Source organism: Myotis yumanensis, unplaced genomic scaffold (assembly GCF_028538775.1).
Source record: "Myotis yumanensis isolate MYYU_CA2020_CCGP unplaced genomic scaffold, mMyoYum1.0.hap1 SCAF_9, whole genome shotgun sequence".
Taxonomy (NCBI): Eukaryota; Metazoa; Chordata; class Mammalia; order Chiroptera; family Vespertilionidae; genus Myotis; species Myotis yumanensis.
The window spans coordinates 18,184,771-18,204,488 of NW_027223760.1; the positions used below are offsets into that span (position 1 = coordinate 18,184,771).

A 19,718-nucleotide genomic window follows, 5' to 3' on the forward strand; every position below is an offset into this window, starting at 1 on the left:
AAAAACAAAACAAAAAAAATAATTGAGTTGGCAAAAATCACAGAACATGAATTCATACCAGGTTATTAAGAAACATTTTACATAATAAACATTTAGATTGCCTTTCACAGAGGGAGAAGGGCAGCACTATTCTAAGCGCTATAAACTCCATTTTATCCAGGAAGAAATCCAGGGATGTGACCTGCCCAAAGCAAGTGGAAGAGGCAGGAATGGAATCCAAGTGGGGTGGCTCCAAAGTCTACACTCCTAATTGCCACAGAACATGGCTTTCTGGCAGATTCCATTTCTGATTGTGTAGGAATGGAAATAGCCTTGTCTAAAGAAGCTTGAATTTTAGTTACATGGTAGTTTAATTACCTTATCTGAGGCCTCTCCTTAGATTTCATTCCTTATCATTTTTTTTTTAATTCCTGAAAGGATTGGAATTAAGAATTCTTTTCAATGGAAAAGAAGAAGAAAATCTCATACACTCCTCCAGAGTTCTAGGAGTCACTTAGGAGAAAAGCAGAGTGCCAAGGAGGAAGGGCTGACAAACATCACAGGAAATGCTTACTCAGTAAAAAGTGAAGACCAACCGGGAAATATCCCAGGCTCTCGGCTAAACCACAGCACGGCCATTACAATGAACAGGACCAAGGTGATAATTTCCTGATACCTGTAAAAAAAAATTTGCAATCCTTTTATTTACTTTCTCAGTCAGGACATTCATAGAGACTCCCTGAGTTATTGTCAGGAGTAATCTCACCAGAACACTAGACATTAAAAACTGGATGTGTCGATAATTTGTGCAAATCAGTGCAGTTGGAGAAGGTCTTTAACTCTTCGGTGGTCTGTCAGCTTCTTGTCATCCTCCTGGTAAATTTTATGTAGAGAAAGTGTGTGTTTTGTCATGTGGAGGTTAGCACTTACTTTCACAAAGTTTAGCAGCACACTCGGGTTGTTATCGAGTGTTAAAAATACATTACAAATAATTATGTGCTTTTTTGATTTTAATAAATACTTGAATATAAGCTGTGTGTGTGTGTGTGTGTGTGTGTGTGTCCACATGTGCACACACAGCAATCTTACCTTATTCGCCCAAGTTTTTTGTATTCTTGTTTAATCACATCAGCATAAGCCTTTTGTTCGACTGTCTTGGTCTTTCCACCTTTGAACATCTCCTTAAAACTGAAAAGAGTGATTAAGCCAATTAATCATAAGATTCTCCTTTTCTAGAAGATACTTGTGTGAAAGCTTCATAACATACAAATCTCCCTGCTAATAACATAAACCTGAGCTTTTCACCTATACCTCCATCTCCTTCTTTGAATGTCCCCTCCCCCATTTTCTGTTTCTGCCCATTTTGCTCAATTTTCAATGCTTATTTTTTGTTCCATATTTTCTTAGCCATCTTCCACCGATCTCTTCCTTTTCCAAGTCCTTTTTCACCATTAAAATTTTGCCATGTCCCACTCATCTCCAATTTAATACTTTAATATATATGTACCTGTCATCTATTTTAATATATTTATTATATATCTTGATTGTTAATTGTTGCACATGAGTGAGTTTTATCTCACTAGTTAGATCACTTATTTGAGGGCAGGAGCAGTGTCATAGATGTTTTCTTTGGCCCAGTACCTCTAAATACTGGCATACACGGTAAGTACTTGATTCATCAACTCCACCTCACTTTTGTCAAATTTATGAGACAGTTGGTTGTCAGACCCATCAATTGTCACACAATGTACTACATTCAAGTCATACACTAGGACAAGGAGGTCACATACACTGATCACGGATGTAGTCCAATCTGGATCTGTTCTCAGAACTAAAATCAACTCGATCACATTTTTTTTTCCTTCAAGTTTCTTCACCTCTTATGTCCTAATAGCCTCCACTAGATAATTTTTCAACTTACTTCCAACAGTATCTGTCAGTTTATATTCTTTTTAGCTACTTATCTTAGTGACCCTTGTTCCTGGTGACTAATTTTTCTATCCTGAGGTTCAGGGTCTTCACAACTTTGAACAATCTTTGTGTGAAGTAAGGGCTCTACACCAAGATTTTTTAAAAAATCCCTCCAGAGGAAGAAACAAATGAGAAATGCCTATATTCTTAGGGATTATCTCTTGGAATGTCTATGAGTAGCTCCGTTAAATTACATTATATGCAGGTATAAAAAGCACATCTGGATATCTAATTCAAAGGAATTGAATTCTGGATCTCAAAGAGATCTGCATGCACATGTTCACTGCAGCATTAGTCACAAGAGTCAAGGTATAGGAATAACTTAAATGTCCATCAACAGACAAATGGATAAAGAAAAAGCGGTTTATATGTACAATGGAATATTATTTAGTCATAAAAGAAATAAAGCACTGGTACATGCTACAACATGGATGTACCTGGAAGGCATTATGCTAAAATGAAATAAGCCAGACTTAGAAAAATAAATACTGTGTGATCTCACTTATATGTGGAATCTAAAATACTCAAACTCATAGAAGCAGAGAGTAAAAATAGTGGTTGCCAGGGGCTGGGGGCGGGGGGGAGGGAAGGGGATGTGGGGGTGTCAGTCACAGGGCACAAAATTTCAGTTATGCAAAATAAGTAAGTTATAGGACCAATGATTAACAATACTGTATTGTATACTTAAAATTTTGCTAACAGGCTGGATTTATGCTAAGTGCTTTTTACCACAAAGGACAAAAGAAAACAGCAAAGGATGCAGGAGGAATCTTTTGGAAGTGATGAATAAGTTTATGGCATTGATAGTAATGAGGTTTCATGATTTATAATTATGTCCAAACACAACAAGTTTTGTATACATTAAGTAGCTACAGCTCTTTCTATGTCAATCATATCTCAATAAAGCAGTTTTAAAAAGAATAAAGCTATAGTATTTTCTTTTGTAAAATTGCTGGGGTAAACATGAACATCTATGAGGGAATAAATAGGAAAACTGAGGTAGTGTGAAGGTAGCTATTACTTTCCTGTGACACTGTTATTCAAACTTGTTTGGACTATTATTGCTTTTAAAGGAGCAGAATTTCCTCAATTCTTCAGTAATCTATAATAATAAAACCGTAATATACTAATTAGACCAGACAGCCAAACGACCTTCCGGACAACCTTCCGGATGAAGCTGGGGCTGCGAGGGCCGAGGCAAGCCACTGCACCTGTGAGGGCCGAGCCCCTTGCATGAATTCCATGCATTGGGCCTCTAGTACATTCATAATCACTGTACTGTACACACTCCAACCATGAACATAATAAGGTGGATGTTGTTGCATTTAAGATCAATTAAATTACTGACTAGGTACAGTGTCAAAATTTTATCCCTTGTCACTAATATAAATGCTATTATAAGAGACTAATCTATGGACCTCCTTGAGAACCATCTGTAGAATAGAAAAGTAAAGAAAGGAGTGAATCCCTTTGAAACTACTTCCCACCCTGAAGACTGCATTTGTATTTTGCCACTTTGGTTGGGGACCATAAATAGTTAAGTCGGAAGCCAAATTGGCTTTGCTATAAATGAAGGTTAATGCCTTCACAAAGGAACTGATTAAGCATATGACAACGCATCAACCTCTCCATTTAAATAAGTTCGGTGGCATTGATAGATGAGCTTCTTCGTCCCCAGTATGCTGGGATCATTTATAATGTGAGAGTTAACTGTGTTAACGCCAACACACTAATCAGAATGTATGGTGGCCTGCCAGAGGAGCGGCTGAGCATTCCTGTTTGTCGATCTAAAACCTCTGGAGGTGAACACCCTGACAGACTGAAAAGGACACTGAAAAATGAGTTGGAGCATGAAGTTGCGCAGTGTCTAACCAACAGTGGACAGCAAGGGGACTGCTTAAACATGCCACTGGCTGTGATTTATGGACTTTGCCTAATGTCTGCACTTCACACGTGTTTTTTTTTCCCCTCATGGAAAACACAGTTCCATAGATCTCCCTTTACCTTTTTTATTTCTCCTTTTTAAATGGGGAGGCCATTTCCTAATAGTGGCAATGGTTGCATACATAGTTTATAACAGTGATGGCGAACCTATGACACACGTGTCAGAGGTGACATGCGAACTCATTTTTTTGGTTGATTTTTCTTTGTTAAATGGCATTTAAATATATAAAATAAATATCAAAAATATAAGTCTTTGTTTTACTATGGTTGCAAATATCAAAAAATTTCTCTATGTGACACGGCACCAGAGTTAAGTTAGGGTTTTTCAAAATGCTGACACGCCGAGCTCTAAAGGTTCGCCATCACTGGTTTATAAAGTCATTTCCATGTAGCAAAAAAGGAGGAAACAGCTGTGGGTCTGCCTATTCCATCGGTTTGGGTTTCTTGTCCCCTGCAGCCTGCATTGCTACCTGTACAACTGAATAGCCCCCCGGAGGCGTGGTTTCCAGGAAGGGGCATTTACTATGCAGCTGGCCTCTCCCCACTGATGCCCACCTGCTGAAGTCAGTGACACGCCACACATTGGCTTCAGCGGGAGCACTGCCACATGCTGCTCCCACAATCTGGACACAAATATTTGTTAAAAAATCATCAGTACCATCTCCCCGCTACTAATACAATTGCAGTGGTTCTGGGGAAAAACCAGGAAGAGGAATAGAGGGGGGAAATATCAGTCCTTATGTGACTTGACTTGGGAAATGTCGTGTGGGCATGGAGCAGCACCTGGTCATGTTCTTTTGCTTTTCAAGGGAAGTACAAAGAGCTGATGCCAGTTTCACCTGCTTGGTGGATAGCATGCTGTTTAGCATTTATTCATTCGCCCTGGAAATTAATTAAATAAAGCCCCTATAAAAATTAATTTGAATGGCTTTATTTTTCAGGAGAAAATCCTCAAGGTTTGGCATACAGCCTCTTCCCCTTCCTTTTTTGAAATATTGTTTTCTATGTTGAACATATAAGCTACATTTTCCATTTTTCTGTGGAGCCCTTTGTAATTTTAAATACTGGCTGTCATTTAAGTCATGTGTCACTTGGTACTTATGGATCACCAAGTTCAGCCCCAGCCAAGGTAACGTTTGCAAATTCTCCTTGAATGCGTACATTTGACATTTTAGCAGTTCTCGATTGATCAGTGTCTCTTGCCTTGTCTTCTATGTGTTCAACGTGGGCCCTTGTGTGTTATAATTACAACACTGGGCATGATGTTACTGATCTTCCGGTTAAAGTCTGTTGTCTTACAGTTGAGGATACTGAGACTGAGAATGGATCAGGATTTGCAAAGGTCTGGCTTGGAGAAGCCCCAGCTTTGTCCCTGGTCTCCTGATTCTGAATCCAATGTTCTTTGCACAGGGCTCTCTCAGACCTTTATTTTTTCAAGGACATATCCATTGTGGTGCTAGGGTAAAACAGGAAGCCCTGCATGTTACAGTTTGACATACAGTAGCTCAATAACCTGAGGAAATCCCCACATTAAACCAAGGGGAAGGGCAAAACTTCTTAAAATTTCACTCCTCATCAAAATGAGCTCCTTATGCTTTCCTGGCCTATTAACATGTTATTGTTTGGGGACTCAAAGGAAACCAAGAAGGAGTTGCTTTCCATGAACTCTCTTCTGCAGTGAACATAGTTTACGTGGTGCTCTAGACTATCCTTAAAACGTGTGTTCATACAGGTCAACTTTGTGGGGAAGAGTAATGCAGAAGTGTAGCTTTGAGAAACAGGTAAAAGAGCAGTGGAGAACTCAGAACCCAGACACCTTCATTTACCTGAGGAACATGGACAATTTACTTACTCGAATCCTAGGAAAAGCCACTGAAGCCAAATCCAGGACAAGAGTAGGATAATAATAGCAGCCGGGAAGGAAAGCAAAAACCACGATCCAAAGTTGATGCATCGACAGCCAGGGTAGCGCCTGTGGGAAAACATGGAAGTAAACACCACGCAGGACTGTGACCTCCATTATCACAACTCTTACACCTCTACTGAGAGTGAATACTTTGAATGAAAATTGAATAAATGGCAGACTCTAAGGAATTAGTTTCACTGTGGTGTCTCTTATCTCACTTCCTCATACCCTAAAAGTTAAGTGACTGCAAGTATCTGCCTAGAGCAAATATCAATTTCTTTCATCATGAACTATGTCAGTACACTTAATTCTGAGAGGATCCTTTTCTTTCACCTGACACTATGTTTTGGGTGTCTACCATGTGCCATGTACTCTTCTAACTATTGGGGATACAGTGGTGAATTAGATATACATGGTCCAGGTTCTCTTAAAGTTTATATATAAATGAGGAACACAGTCAATAAACAGGTAAGCATATAATGAATCAGAAAATAAAACAAGATAATGGAATAAAAATTATTAGGGGAAGGGAGAAATTTTATAGAATGTGGTCAAGGAAGGGGATATTTGAAATGAGATTTAAATGGCAAGAAGGACCCAGTCATGTACATAACTGGGAAACAGCATTACAGACAGGAAATAGCAAGTACAGTACAAAGGCCCTAAGGTGGGAATGAACTTGGAATATTTAAGGATTAGACAGAAGGCCAGTGTGGCTGTGAGTAGTGAGCTAAGGTTATAGCCACATGAAATAAAGTCCAAGACGTAGCCAATAGGGGTCGATAATATATAACCTTGTAGGTCATCCAAAGGAATCTGCGGTTTAGTAGAAATGGGATTAGGAGTAGTGGGAACATAGTAAATTAGTGACATGATCTAATTTAAAGTCTGTGTAAATTTATCACTTACATAAAACATGTTGGCTAGGTGGATTCTCACTATTGAAGGGAACAAGAGTGGAAGCAAAGTGTGGTAGGCAGAGTTCCAAGATAAACCCCTGGTGTACATGCCTTCTGTGGGTATAGAACTTATGACTATGATGAGATTTCAGTCCCGTGATTTTATGGCAAAAGTGAAGGGTTCTGTAGAGGTAATAAAAGTCCCCATCAGCTGACTCTGAGTTAATCAAAAGGAAGGCGATCTTGGGTGGGCCTGGCGTAATCAGAGGAGCCCTTAAAAGAGGTTTTCCGCTGGCCTAAAGAAGTAAGTTTCCATGTTGTCAAAGGAAGGGGCCATATCACAAGGATTTGGGTGTATCTGGTAGTTGCTGAGAGTGTCTCCATGCCAACAGTCAGAAAAAAAGGGGGGGCACCTCAGTAATTCAACCACAGGGAAGTGAATTCTGTCAATAACCTGAATGACCTTGGAATAGAACCCTGAGTGTCTTCAGTGATTACAGGCTCAGCTGACACCTTTCAGGCTGGTGAGATCTTGAGCAAAGGGCCCAGCTAAACTGTGCCTAGACTCCTGCCCTGACCCACTGAACTCATGACATAATAAATTTGTGTTGTTTTAAGTCACTAAACGCATAGTAATTTTTAACGTAGTAATAGAAGACAAATACATAGGGAAATCGATTAGCAGACAGGACGTTTTGCCCAGGAATAGGGGAGAGTGAGAGTAGAGATGTTAGTTTAATTTAGATTGTTGGGGAAAAGAACAGAAGGCAACAGATTTTAATATATTTGGAATAAAATGTAGGAGATGGAGAAAATGTTTAATTTATTGAAATGAAGTCTGAGGGGAGAATGGCAAAAGAATAAGGGAGTGGTGGATCAGAAATGTTGCTGTGGGCATGTTAACTGGAAATGTCGCTTAATTTTCCAAGTGGCCATGTTGGATAGGCAGTAGATAAATGAGTCTGGAGCTGAGAGGAGAAAACAAGTTAGGGATCTAAAATTGCTAGGTACCAAACATATAGATGGTTTCACAAACCGTGGAAATGGGTATGATAATTTGGGGAGTAAATGGAGATAAAAGGACCCAGGAATGCACCCTGGAGGCGCTCTAAATTTTAGAAGTCAGGCAGAAGGTGGGCATGAGCAGAAGACCTAACAAAAATCCTATGAGAGAAGCATTGTATTTACACCAGAAGACACTGAGTCTCAGATAGTTAAGCTAATTGCTCAAGGTCACGGACTTTGCGGTGAACCTGGATTTTTAACCCAGGAGGAGTGTTTAAATCACAACCTCTTTTCATTAAAGCATAGTGTCCTCAACTGGAGTTCTGAAGTGAAAATAAAATATTCCATATATATTGAAAACTATCCAGAGTCTAGAGTACAAACCTGATGTTTTAAGGACACTTTAGTACATCCTAGAAATGATTACTCCATAACAGAGACGTGGTTTGACCTAAAGCATAAATGCCTGTCAATGTTGAAACTCAGGAAGACAGTGTTGTTATTGCAGATCTTATGCCCAACTACGAAATGATGAATAATTCTAATGACACCCACACAAACTGTCTCAAAAGAATGAATGTGACTATGGAAATTTACAGCCTTGAAACAGATTTGGGCCATTAAGATCACTATGAGCTAGTGTCCACACTGATCATAGTCTTTTTGATTGGTGACTGTTTTGATTATTTCTGAGTCAAAGCCACTTTTCAGTTTTGTATTTGTGTACTTCCAGAGGTGTCTTTTCAAATATTAACTACGTGCTGTTTATGAGCCAGGCTTAGATTTCTAACAGCAACAACAAAAGTAGCAGCAGCAGCAACAACACTAGGATGATTGACAGCTTCCTGTGTGCCAAGCCCTTTGCTAAGAGCCACATTTGCATTTTTAATCCTCACAATAATTCTAAATTAGAGTTTTGCCCCCATTTCACCATTGAAAAACCTGATGTTCACAGAAATTAAGCTAATATATGGCAAGATTGAAATCTGAACCAAACTCTGAGTCCAAACTCTGTAATATCCAAATTTCTTCTATAGTATTGGAAAGAGAAATTCTTTCTGAGAAATATGTATTACTCATTTCTGCAGGGGAAAGTCATGGTATTTTTGAAGGTAACTACTGCTAGGTTTTAACTACTGATTTAAACTACTGATTTACCTTTCCCTCTGTAGTTAGTTAAGAAGAGAGATTAGAGATGTGGGCTTTGAATTTGGGGCACCTATAAACTCATTTCTTTTATCATTTGTTGGTCTGTAAACCTATGATAGTTATTATTTAACACATAATTAGTAACAGCGACTGTACAAATAATTGATAATACAAATTCCTTCCAAGCTGCTTTGTACACCCATACATTTCATAGCTGACCCTCATGAACTGAATAATGTACTTTGATAATCAGCAAGCTATTGAAATTGACTTGTGCTAATGTTCCAGTTTTTAATCTGATATATTTGTGGAGTTTTTTTGTATTTAACTAATAGCTGCTGTATTTGTTAAATAATATTGATGCGTCAAAGCTACTCTTTCTTGTGAAAACAGTAATTGTGCCTAATAAGATTCCCTTTAATAAATTTATTTAAATATCAAAAAATATTTAGTTATTTGGATGATTCACAGGAGCAGTCAGCACTTTATTTATGCCTTGGTACAGTTCATCTTAACTAATGTTTATTAATCACTTACCTGTGCCCCTTGTGGGCTAAAAGAAGGATAAGAATGAAAATTTTACAAACTTGTAATCATCAGGGGTGGGGGTTGTGCATGTGTAAAGAAGACAAGTTTACAGAAATGTGAATATCATTTATGATAAGAGAAGATAGGAATGGCAATAGAGGAGGAACTGAACAGAGTTTCAAATATCATAGCATCCATAGCCGAAACCGGTTTGGCTCAGTGGATAGAGCGGCAGCCTGCGGACTGAAAGGTCCCAGGTTCAATTCCGGTCAAGGGCATGTACCTTGGTTGTGGGCACATCTCCAGTGGGAGATGTGCAGGAGGCAGCTGATCGATGTTTCTCTCTCATCGATGTTTCTAACTCTCTATCTCTCTCCCTTCCTCTCTGTAAAAAATCAATAAAATATATTTTTTTAAAAAAAGATAGCATCCACACAAGTAGAGAAAGAACTTGGCAGAACTGGTGGGTCTTCCAACAACCAGAGTAGGAAGAAATGGCTAATTATAGGGTGGTATTTATTAACAATAGTGTTAGCAATGGAAGACATTGGGTGATAACTGGAAGGATATATCAGTGTAGCAATGAATAAGAATCAGGAAGAGAACATTTTGAATTAGAAACGTTTTTCTGTTAATCTTTATTGTTTAAAGTATTACATAGGTCCTCCTTTCCCCCCACTAACCTCTTCTAAGGCCTCTCCCGTCCTCCCCCACCCCACCAGGCCCTCTCCAACCCCTTGTCTGTATCCACGGGTTATGCATATATGCATACAAGTTTATTGGTCGATCTCTTCCCAACCAACCTCCCCTGCCTTCCCTTAGAGGTTCAACAGTCTGTTCATGTTCTATGTCTCTGGGTCTATTGAATTAGAATTTTGCCAACATGCCCCACCCACTTACAGTAGGTGAGGCAATGAGACTGCAGAGTGGAAAAGGGGCTGGGACTCGGGCCACCTACCTCCAGCCCCCATTCCTCACTGACTAGATCATCACTTAAATGCTCTGAGTCTCAGCTTCCTCGTGTGAAATGAGGGGGATGTCTACATGGTTTGAAATTTCTGTCTGCATGTTTTCTCTTCTTCCATGGCATTATTACTCTGGAGGCTAGGTCCTTCTTTTCCAAGACTAACGTTTTTACTCTTGACTTTTAAAAAATAATTACTTATTTTTCAATTACAGTTGATATACCATGTTGTATTAGTTTCAGGTGTACAACCCAGTGAGTGATTAGCAATTTATATACCTTATGGAGTGATCCACCTGGTAAATCTAGTACCCATCTGACACTATACATAGTTATTATAACATTATTGACTATATTCTCTATACTGTACTTTACATCCCCGTGACAATTTTGTAACTGCCAATTTGTACTTCTTAATCCCTTCAACTTCTTTACCAATCTCTCCTCCCTCCCCTGGTCCCCTATGGCAAATATCAAAATGTTCTCTATAGTGATGTATACTCTTGTTGAGTATACTATACATGATGAATGTATACTCATAGAAACAATAACTACATATGGAGGTCTGTATGGTCCCTAAACGGCTATACCAGTTTTCTTTGTATTCAAGTTCTCATTCTTCCCAGTACAGAGTGATATTTTTTGAGTCTTGGATTTCTTGGAAAAGCGATGCATGTGCCACATTTTGAAAATACTTTTAGAAATTTCAGTCTGTGAATCTGCTTCTTAAAGTGTAGCTTTCCTGCCTCTGAACCTTAATTTTTCTGTAATAATGGCCTAAATCCTGTTTCAGGGCATCACAGTGCAGCCCACCTTTCTGGAACTCAGGCTATAATTTGGCCTATTAGTACTTGAAAATATATCTTGGGTGTAGAATCAATCTGACCTCTCACATAAAAGCATGGAGTTTCAAACAACTGTTTCAATAGCTCTTACACAGTGCCAAGTATTTTTACATAGTTACCTCATTTAATTCTCACAGTAATCATGTGAACTTTGCCTAGTTTAGATATGAAAAATTAAATCTTGGAGAGTAATGTGCTTTTTTATTGTTCAAATTCACAAAGTGACTTAATATTGTGGAATATTTAACCCAAGTGTTCTGACATATCCTCAGATTCCTCATTTTCTGCAATGGAATGATAATACAATGCCAAACTTTTATTTAGGGTCATATATCTGTTCCTAGATTACTTTATTACTGTTATTTCTTGCAATTACTTAATCCTTCAAAGTTATTTAAATTCAAAGCCATACCTCCAGTAATTAGTATTGTAACTCTATCTGGCATTCATCATTTAATTTCACATGTCAGTTCCCAAACACTTTATATACAGTCCCATGCAAGTAACCCTGTATTGTTTCCTCTAACATTTGCAGTATTGTTTGTAATTTAAAATATTTTCCCTATTTGATTAGAATGGTCAGTCAGGAGTTATCTTTTCTGAGCTGCCTTGGGGAATCTGTAGGCACCTGTTAATTTACTATGTCTTACATATTTAACTCTCAGTAGAAGGGTTAACCCAATATAGCACCTCTGTCCCTACAGTCTCTAAATTAGGTTAGTTGTGTGCTTTCCATTGATTAAATCACCAATCCAATAATATTACTTACGAATTGAAATGCTCGGCAAAAATCAAGTTGGTGGAGGTACCGGTGATCGTTGTCAGTCCACCAATGGTAGAAGAGTAAGTGATGCACAAACACATAAGCTTACACATCATGTGGTTCTTCTTTGTTGGATATTCGATTCCTGTGACTGCATTCTGTCCAACAAGAAAATGTGCTATGAGAACAGCTCTACTGGTAGCCATGACGAGCAGTAATAGCTTTGTTATGGACTGAATGTTTGTGTCCCCCTGCTCCAAATTTCTCATGTTGAAGCCTTACCCCACACTGTGATGCTATTTGGAGATGCGACTTTTGGGAGGTAATCAGGGTTAGATAAGATCATAATGGTGGGGCCCTGGTATGATAGGATTAGTGCTGTTATAAGAGGAGATAAGAGAGAGCTTAATCTCTCTCCGCCATGTGAGAACACAGAGAAGGTGGCCATCTGAAACCCACGAAGAAAGCCCTCACCAGACAAGGATCCTGCTGCACCCTGACCTTAGATATCTATTTTCAGAATGATGAGACATAAATTCATGTTGTTTAAGCCACCAGTTGATGGTATTTTGTTACGACAGCCTGATAGTACAGCATTTATCTTTCTGTCAGTTGAAGTAACAATAAAAATATTTAACCAGAAACCACTGAAATATTTTACAAATATAGTTTTATTCCTTTGCTCATGCTTTCTTATTCCTAAACCAACCCTTTCCTTCTTTCTTCCCTTCTCACCATCACTCCCAAATTTTCTGCTATTTTTTCTGCTGAACTGGTAGGACATGGCAGTAAGTTCTTCAACCTCTTTTTGCAGTGTTTCCCTACCTTGATGGCTGGATAACTATAAAATGTTCATGAATAACCCTTCAAAGATCCTGGCCTTGCAGATTATTTTTTTAAATCTCATTTCCAGAGACCTTCAACTCTGCTCTACCTCGGTCACTCCCTCCTACAGTTCCACCTTGGACAACAGCACATCCTCAAATGACTCCATCTTGGAAATCTCTGTTTCTAATGCGTTTTGTTTAAGAATAGGACTTCCTAGGGTGAAAGACAAAAGCAACTTCATTTCTTTTCTCACCTATGCCCAATACAAATACACTTGTGTTGGTCTGATTTTTGCTGTCCCTGGGATGAAATCTGGGGCAGAATCTATAAATTTTCCAGTCACTTTGTTTAATAAAGTCTTTCAATCACATTTAGTAAAAAAAGCACACTCATTCCAGGCTGGTGTGGCTCAGTGGCTGAGCATTGACCTATGAACCAGGAGGTCACAGTTTGATTCTTGGTCAGGGCAAACACCGGGTTGCAGACTCAATCCCCAGTAGGGGCATGTGGAAGGCAGCAGATCAATGATTCTCTCTCATCATTGATGTTTCTAGCTCTCTATCCCTCTCCCTTCCTCTCTGAAATCAATAAAAATATATTTTAAAGAAAGATTTAGAAAGGCAACCTCATTTGAGTAGTTGGCATGAGCAGTCCTCCATTTAATAGTAAAACTTTAAAATTAGACCTTCTCCCTTGTATCTGGCCTACTTAAAAGCCCATAGTTGGAAGGAAGTTTGTGGGTTTGGCTTTATTTTTCTCTTCTAGCTCCAATTCCTTCCACAACTTGCTAGTGTCAGCTTTTAAATCCTTCATATTTGGAGTGGCAGAGGATGGACAGGATCAGGAAAGGAGTAGTAAGGTTTAGAAGAGGTCTTATTTGATGGATATTATTAAGATATGATGTTAGAACTTTTTTGGCTTGATGGATGGTCAAAATGACTCCTTTATCTGATGAGTACTTTTATGGATTCTTAAGAAATTTCTATCACTCAAATAATAACGTTAGAGTCATGCTCCTCCTCTGTAGTTAATGCATCGTTTCCACTTGGTTGCTTATGACACTCTTGTGGTTTCTGCATGTGATGGTCCACACACATCTCTTCATGCTGAGGTCAAGTTGCCCTGTATAGAAGCTCTCTTGAGGAAAGTTGCTTTTCAAGTGAACCCAAATACCACTTCTCCCATATGTTCCTGATATTTGGTCCATGGGAAATGGGTACCTCTGCCCTGTTGACAATAATAGTGAAGCTGAAACTATATTAGGTAAGGAAATTCAGCCATAGCCTTTCACTTTCAATTTTTTTAAGCGTATGTCAATTACTAGTCCATCGATCTCTTCTAGGTCTAGAGAAGAGATTCTCAAATTCTCCGAGTTGTGGTTTCTCTATCTCACCACCTTGAGGTAAGTGGGAGGCCCTTTCCTTCCCTCTCTAATCCAAACCTAGAGATTAGAGCTGTTTGGGAAAATATTCCAAAGGTAGACTCTCTCTCTGCCTTTTCTCATTTTCAGCACTAAGTTTAAGAGTCTAAAACTAATTTTTGGTCATTTACTTTGCAAGTCCTTTGTAAGTGGAATATGGGAATACTTATAGAATGTGCTTGATATTAGAGTTCATTGGGGATAAAAAGAGTGTCATTTTACTACTTTATTAACAAAGAAGTCTGCTCCTTTACCACAGCTTCTTCTTCCAACTTTGCTGTTGAATTACACCTATCCCTCCTCTCCTTCAACTCTATTGGCATATCTAGGTCATTGAAGCAACTACTTATTCCCAGTAGATTTGTCTGCTTCCTTTCCTATCCAGCTTAGATTGCATGGTAAACCAATAAAATGACATTTTTAGGCTTTTTAAGAAATTTAATTGAAGTATGATTGACATGTAAAAAACTGTACATATTTAATGTATACAATTCGATGAGATTGGGGATAAGTATATATCATCACCACTATCAATAACTTTCCTAACAAAATCCTAAACTTTCTTGTCTCTCTTTGTATGGTAGTTATGTAGTAAAATTTCAGCTTTGAATGATCCCAACCATTTACTTTTTCTGAGTCATGTCTGCCCCTGAGTAGTCAAGTACTGTTGGTGAAATGATGCACGTAACAGAGGAAACTGGGTTCCCTACACTCACAGTCACAAACTTCCACTGCAGTGTCCTGCTGCCTCTCTGTCCCACTGTGTTTCTCTGACCCAATTTCTCTACCTGTCTTCACAAGAAGATTAAAAACCTTCCCTATTTTCTTTCTACTTTCTTCTTAATGCCCCCTCACTCTTCACAGGTAACTTTGCCTCCTGTTCTACAGGAAAAAAGAAGCCAGGAGAAAGATGTCTCACTGTCAAATGCAGTAACCAACTTGCATCTACACTGCCTTCTCCTCCTTTTCTATATGCAGCATAGAGTAAATGTCTCCCCTCCAACTTCTTATTTCTGGACCCCAATCCCTCAGGCCTTCTGAAAAACCATATACAGATTGCTTTACTGGAATTTTCTCACCAACATTTAATCATTTTCAAGTCATCTTTACTAAAGAAAAAAAAAGTATCTTGATCCTCTTAATTAGACTACTACCTTAACTCACCTCCATTTTCACAGCCAGACTACTCAAAAGAATTATGTACTTCAATGACTCCATTTCTTTAACCACTCCAATCTAGTTTTTATCTCCTCAACCACCAAAAATGTATTTGCTATGATTATCAATAGCCTCCATGTTATAAAACACAATAGATACTTTTCTGTCACAATCTCATAGACCTTTTAGCATCACCTAAAAGATTTAATCACTCCTTTCTGCTGAAAACTCTTCTTTGGGCTTCCATGATATCTCAGCCTTGTGGTTTTTCTTCTACATCTCTGCCTGTTCCTCTGTCTCTCTTGTCAGTTTATTTTCCTTTACCCTTCCTCAAAACAGGAATTTCTTGAAACTCTGTCATGGGTACTTGTCCCTTCTCACAGTAATATTTCTCCTTAGGAAATCTCAAATATTTTCACTGTTTTAATGGATATACATATTCTAGACCACTAAAACCCTGTCTTTAGCCCAGATTTCTCCTTGTAGACCTAAATATCCAATTGTCTGTTCAACATAATTTGAATGTCTTAAATAAAACTCCAATCCCCAAAAATGTTCAAAACCAAACTCATTATTTCCTTCCTCAAACCTAGTTCTTTTGCTATGTATGATAATAGCAGAAGAACTAGCATCACTATAACCATAATTGCAAACTTTGATAGTGTGCTTAGTATATAATAAATATTATTTTAAGTTAAAATCAAATAAATAGTTTAATTCATGTTATTCTTACAATACACTGAAGTTAGCACTATTATTATCCCACTCAACACATGAAGACATGATACCCAGAGAGCTGGCTTGCCCAAGGTCACAGAGCTTGGAATGTCAGACTTAGATTGTGAAACCATGTAGAGCTCAGCTACCATTCTAGATTGTTTGTCCTCCTTGAAACCATTCTCTTCCTTATACCACCACGTCATCTCAGTTTTATCTACTTAAATATTTCTGGACTCTGTTCAGTTTTTTCCATCCCCATTATTGGGTTGGTCTAAGTTGACATCATCTCTAATTTGGGTTACTGTAATAGTCTCCATATGGGCCTCCTTGCATCAACTCTGGCCTATTTCAGATCTATTCTATACACTGCAACCTTCTAAAAAAATCTAGATGTATTTAAGACATACAAAGAGAAGGATCGCCCTGTCCCATAGCTGAATGTAAAATTGCAACTGAGAGATCTTTTTGAGAAATCACGATCAGAAAAAGTTCCTACTCACAAAAAGCCATAATGGATATGGAAATGGCACTTAGCATGACAAGGTCAGGTGCATTGAGTTGTAATTTGCCTTTCAATTTCTAATTAATTTAAAGGTTAGCCCCCAGGGGTCTTTACTCTTTACCCCAAAGAAGTTAATTTAGAAATGTCTCCTTTGCTTATATTTCCTACATGGAAATTATTTGTATTCCCTATGATAAAAGTTTCCATTGAAAATGTCAAAGCTAAATGGTAAATTAATAAAATAGAAAAACAAGTTTATAAATTCTTATGAGTGAAACAAAGTGAAAATAGGTTTTAAATATTATTTTACTCTAGGAAAGACTTCAAACACAAATCAGAAAGTGATGTATAATTTGGATATTATTAAGTTGATAATAAGAAAGAAACTTAAAGATGTGATGTGTATATAATTTCTCATTGTCACATCAAAACTTTCAAAAATACTATATATATATTAATTTTATATAATAGCTTAATGGCAAATATGGGCATATATATATGTATATATATATAAAACAATGATTAAAATGGAAGATACAAAACTAAAAATAAATCTTATGGATTTTCCACACTTTTTTCTTATATAAAGATCTTTTACAAATAAGTTAATGCACATAAGGTGATATATATGCAAATATCACAATCTAGAAACTAGTATTAAGATCTCAAGGTAAATTCAAATTCTGCAGTAAATTGTAACATTAATGTCATAATACATGGTTAAGTAAGTGGAGGTGTTTGGGAGGTGGAATGGGGTGCACCACTTCTGTCACCCAGTAAACATGAGGCCCACACAGTCAACTCTATTGTTATTTTTGCTTAGGGCAGGTGATTGTTGGGCTGAGCAGTTGAAGAGATGATACCGTAATAAGAGGTAAAGATTGAGGACCACAAGGACAGTAGTAGAGGTCAATGGGCAGAAAAACAGCTCTTAAAAAGCCAGAGACAAGCCACTAATTGAGCCAACCGTAGGTATAAAAACTACAAAAAAAAAAAATGAGAGAGGATTAGTCTTTGACTCCACTGGGCAGTAGTTTCAATTTGAGACCAAGGGTTTGACCGTAGGCTAAGAGGGAACTGAAATGAGTCTTTTGGGATAGAAAGTAAGACCTTGACACTGGGGGCGTGTGTTTTCAGATATCAGCACAACAAAATAATGACTACATTTCTCTATAAGTGGAAAAGGAATTGTGTATGTAAGTGTGTGTGTGTGTGTGTGTGTGTGTGTGTGTGTGATGTTTTCTCATTGGATTTTGGAAGAGAAAAAAATATTCCAAAGTAAAGTAGGAAGGGGAAGCAAAACCTCTAGAGGAGTGAGGCTAAAGGTATAAAGACAGTATCCTGTGCTGGTAACCAAAGGACATTCCATGGATATATTGTAAATGGGTATGTGCTTGCTTTGTATGTTTCATAATGAAATTAAATATACAGAACAATGTAATTTGTAAAAATAAAGTAGTCCTGGTTAGGTGGCGCAGTTGGTTGGAGCATCGCCCTTTCCAGAAAAAGGTTGTGGGTTAGATTTCCAGTCAGGGCACATAACTGGGTTTCCGCTTCAATCCCCAGTTGCAATATGTGTGATGAGGCAGCCAATCAATGTTTCTCTCACATCACTGTTTCTCTCTCTCTCTCTCTCTCCCCTTCTTCTCTCTCTAAAAATCAATAAAAACATCTCTCTCTCCCCCTTCTCTCTCTAAAAATCAATAAACATTATATATATATATATATATATATGTTTTAATGGCACTTAGCATGACAAGTGCTGTATAAAATATATATCCACATACATATATGTGACTAGAAATAAGACTGAAATGAAATATGTTAAAATTTTAACAATGGAATTATGAAGATAGCTGCTACCTTGATACTTTTTGTATGTCCCACAATTGTAAGAAAGGTCTTTTAATATATAAAAGAATCATAGACTATTGGAGCAGAGAGATGTTTAGAGATTATTTGGTACTTGGACCTAATTTTTCAGAATGAATCTCAATTTTGACAGCTGGTCATATAGCAGATTGAAACCTGAATCCATGCATGAGTTCCCTCTTGATGGTTTCCCTTCTATCATCCTGCCTCCCAGAACACTTTTACATAGGTGAGTTTTTAAACCTACATCTAAAACTTCACATTGAATTCATTTCACATTGCTTTCACCCCAGCAATTGTAACCTGTTGTGTTTTTATTCAATCCCAATTGTGTCATACATTCGTATTTCACACAAACACATCTAAGACTTCATATGAGTTCCAAAAATTCTCCTAAGTGACTCAAAAAAATTGTCTGGGACATGACCAAATTCAGAATCCTCTGACATTGCTACTGGGATGATGCTCAAAAGACATTTCAGAACAGAAACGCTGCAGGTCCAGATATAACTCACTATAGCCACCTGGTGGCAGTGACTACAGATTCTAGGAGCATGTTCCACATTTCCAACCTCAGGTGCTAAACACACATACATGAATCAGCATGGACTTTGCCCCTGGACTCCACAGTGCTGTATAAAATAATTCATTTGGATAAGTGTGGTATGAAAACATTAGGGTTTCTATTTAAATTTAAGTAATTATGTAGGGCTAGTTGCACAAATATTAGTTCCTGCTAATGATTTCCTCCTTGCCAAAGACAGCAACTTTAAAATAGTCTAGCTCTTTTTAGATATTTACTTGCACTTACCTTAATAATATTTATATAATACTACCTCTTAATTTTGAAATTGTAGGCATTACAACTAAATTTCCACTATGTTAGATGTGAATTGAGCTTCCTTTCACATCCTCCTCCACTGAACACGCTCATACTTTTCATGTCTCCATCATTCTCCCATTATGGCTAGATTGTTACTTTGCTTTGAGCAGAGTTCAATGTTCAGAATATTGTCTAGAGATCTATTATCAGCATAGTACCAGGATACCTATTACTTTTCCTGTTTTGCACTTCCCCCACATGCTTAATTGATTAGTTTTCTAAGTACATGTCACTAAATCTCTGGATTTAGGTGATTGTCTCTCAGAACATTCAAATGATAGAATGTTTCACATCAAGTAGTCTACTAATTTCATTGCCTTGAAGACATGTCTTCCAGAGCCTTCTGCCTGCTCTAAATCTAATCACTTTTTTCCTCTAGACC

The 19,718-nt window shown here is 37.8% G+C and overlaps 1 protein-coding gene across 5 annotated transcripts in view; it reads right to left on the reverse strand.

The window, feature by feature from the left end:
- SLC13A1 (solute carrier family 13 member 1) overlaps positions 1–19,718 on the reverse strand; it is an 85,075-nt gene that overhangs the window by 14,068 nt on the left and 51,289 nt on the right. For all 5 annotated transcript variants that reach the window (XM_070423817.1, XM_070423816.1, XM_070423814.1 and 2 more), the window contains 4 exons: positions 11,960–12,111; positions 5,747–5,866; positions 1,069–1,167; positions 554–655 (listed from right to left, as the gene is read on the reverse strand). In XM_070423817.1, the coding sequence (XP_070279918.1) occupies positions 554–655; positions 1,069–1,167; positions 5,747–5,866; positions 11,960–12,111 (473 nt within the window). The remainder of the gene's footprint in view (positions 1–553; positions 656–1,068; positions 1,168–5,746; positions 5,867–11,959; positions 12,112–19,718) is intronic.